The sequence below is a fragment of the Mus musculus genome, chromosome 7 (assembly GCF_000001635.26).
Source record: "Mus musculus strain C57BL/6J chromosome 7, GRCm38.p6 C57BL/6J".
Lineage (NCBI taxonomy): Eukaryota > Metazoa > Chordata > Mammalia > Rodentia > Muridae > Mus > Mus musculus.
This window is the reverse complement of record NC_000073.6, coordinates 20533621-20536916: the sequence shown is the minus strand read 5'-3', so window position 1 is coordinate 20536916 and position 3296 is coordinate 20533621. Positions and strand designations below refer to the sequence as shown.

Genomic DNA, 3296 nt, shown 5'->3' with positions numbered 1-3296 from the left:
GGGATATGGGGCTGTTTCCAATTGTCCACAATGAATAATTATGAGTGTCTCATGCTTTAGGAGGGGTATGATTTTTTCCAGCTGCAGACAGTTTTAGTTTGGAATTCTTGGGGGTCTTGAGAAGGTATTTGTGTGAGATCCCCTAGATGGCCTGTGGTGGCTCCTGCTTTGCCTGCTGCTGTCAGTCCCCTTTGCTGCTGTACCTGCTCCTGATTTTGCTATTGATGAATTATTGTTTGGCTGTCTTGTTTGACTTCTGGTTAGATATATCATGATGATAGATTTTGGACTTATCAAAACCAACATCAGAGGTCTACACTCCTTTTCCTCTATAACTATTCTTTACTACTGAGTGTTGGTTGGAAATATTGTGCTGAAAAAACTGTTGGAAGGGTAGTAGATAATACAGTCCAATAACGTACACCAAAATAATGCTTAGAGATAAGGGTATATACAGATTAACAGGCAGAGATCAGTGTTATAGGATACACTGAACTGATTAAAGTGAACTTAGAAAATACACTTTTTTTCTTTTCAGTGTGTGGACATGTTCAAGCACAGATTTGAGGAAGGCAGAGTACAATTGTAGGAGTTTGTTCTCTCCACTAGGTAGGACCTGGGATAATCATTTCTAAGTTGTGAGTGCTTTAGCTGCTGAGCTGTCTTGCTGATTCTTATTATGGCCAGTGTTATTATCAAGGCTTGGTGCTGTGGGATTGTCATTTTTATTGTTGGTAGAGGTCTGTGAACATGTACATGAAGAGTCTCGGTATTAATTTCATAACTCAGTGCAAATCTATCCTCAATATAGAACATACAAACTGTTGGTTCATATTCTATTATTTCAAGCTCTTTCAATATACCTGATATTGATGATTTCCTACTCCCCCAAATTGGAAGTGAAGAGTTAAGTGTGTTGGATAAATTTTTCAGTGTGGGCCTCAAGAGATGGCTCAGCAGGTTGGAAGCCTGGCCATATTTACATTGGATCAGAGCTCGATTCTGAGAAACTATCTTTGTAGGCTTACATCAGTTTGTAACTCCAGCTCTAGGGGTATGACACCTATTCTCCTTAAGAGGAGGGAATCCCCACAAATACATACATACCCAATACACATGAACAAAAAAATGAATGTTAAAATATTCTTTGTTCACAGAAGTAAGTACCACAAGTCAGATTATAAGTTTCATCACACTGACAGCTATAACCACCCCTGGTATTTATCTTGTGGTCTTTCTAGCCTTGGTCATTCTCAAGTAGCTGAAAATATTAGATTCTTGATTTTAATCTTTTGAGAAAATAATTTTGCGATTGAGAAAGCCACTGACAGATGGAGTGACAACTTTGCTTCCTCATTGTTCTGATATCTCTTGTCTCCTGTCTGATTCGTAGGTGTTTGTGATGATTGGAAAAACAATTTCACCATGGCTCAGAGTCAAGTCTTTACCAAGGTCTTTCAGGAGAAGATCTCCAGTGTGGATCCTGGATTCCTCCCTGGTCCTGAGACTTTAAATCTCTTAAGGCTTCTGAGCAGGAGCTGTCTATGCCTCTTTTCCTATTTACTCTTGATGTGATCAGCAGATTGTACTGCTCTAGAGAGCACAAAGTTATGTTGTTCAGTGCTTGACTCTCACCTCCTTAGGGCCCAAGGTACAAAGCATATATCTCCTAACTAAAGTGGAATAACATGCAATATATTTACTATATACAAAATGTTCATCCTTGAAAATATTTAATTAGTGCGATGCATCCTTGTTTGTTCAGATAGAGAAATATAGAGAGGAATTCTGTTCTTGTCCGAAGTTTGAAGTATCAACTAAGACGGAGCGAGAGTATCAGTTTGATCAGGACCATTTAACACATTAAACTGTTTAGTGAAAATTGGTTGCATCAGTTTCAGTCCAGCCTGCAGCAGAATGCAGTTATATACAGGGAAACAGAGAATGGTGAATAACTCACTTACCATGTCAGTAAGATTCCAACCAGAAATCATTTCACATCAACAAATGAGTATAGCCTTATTCTTTTAAAATTACAGCAGTGAGCTCCACACCTTGTTCATACAAAATGTTGAAAACATATTTATGGAATAAAGTACTTAATGGTATTAGTGAAGGTGTCTTCTGTATTTGGCAGTTTTTATGGGCTCTTATTTTCAACACTTGAAGAGCACAGAACAAGGATCTTTAGGATCTCTGAAGATCAACAGTAAGGGGCAGATACTGGGGAAGACTGCAGCCAGAACCTCACTGACAAGCCTTATGAAGAGACGAGAATGTATAGAAAAGGCATGAAAGATGATACAAATACAATTTAGAAGATAAAATCTAACAAATGTGACCACCAACATCAGGATAGTATGGGTTGCTCTGGTCTCAGCTTGGCCTCTGGCATCCTGATTGGGAGTGAGGATGTGCTGCATTTGCTGGCGATGTCTATGGAGGAGAAGTACCATGGAGACACTGGTCCAGACCATGATGCTCATGAATGTGGCATCATGGGAAAACTGCAAGAAGACCATGCCTACAATGAACCCAGAAGTGGAACCGAACAAGTTGCTTTTAGAGTCAGTGTTATTGTCTGTTATCTGTGGACCAGTGACCTTAATTGGAATGTGGATGTTACTTAAGACACTGTAAAACCAACAACTGTAGCAGGAATAATTCCACAAATTTGGGACACTTGCTCTGAGTATAAGTTTACCTTTACCTCTATTAACAGGAACAAGAGTGACAAACTGATGGATACTCAGGACACAGGTGGAACACAAATTTTTGCTTCTTGCCACCATGTGACTGAAGAATTCTAATTTACATTTGAGTTCATTTGGAGGAGTTTTGGAAGCAAAAGCACTCATGTTGTTTGGAAATATAGTGAGGAATAGAGTCAAGGCATTGGCCACAGCCATGTGGCTTAAAATCACCTGTCTGGGCCTCTGTTTAGAACCAGTCAAGACTGGAGAGAAATTATGGACAAACAGAAAGACATTGGCCACAGTTCCAACCCCAAACTGGCAAAGCAAGAGGATCTGAAGAGCCACTTCCTCAGTGGTTTTCACGGATTTACCATGAGCAGACATGGAAAGGGCTTTACAGGAACCTGGAGTGATGATTAGGTCAGACACTACTCTCCTCGGGTCTCTGTTTTATTGTCCACACTTACCAATTGATTTGACACAATTTCTTCACTTGATAAGTGAGACACTATTCTATCGCACTACAGGCAAATTGCCTGAAAAACAATGAATGTATAATAACTCAAATAAAATTTTATACTGATTTTATTACTCCTGCCT

At 39.4% G+C, this 3296-nt stretch overlaps 1 protein-coding gene across 1 annotated transcript; it reads right to left on the bottom strand.

Annotated features, from left to right (window-relative positions):
* Window positions 1-2156: 2156 nt before the first annotated feature.
* Window positions 2157-3080, bottom strand: Vmn1r104 (vomeronasal 1 receptor 104). The gene has a single exon (NM_001166738.1). The coding sequence runs from the start codon at window positions 3078-3080 to the stop codon at window positions 2157-2159; it is 924 nt and encodes a 307-aa protein (NP_001160210.1).
* Window positions 3081-3296: the final 216 nt, after the last annotated feature.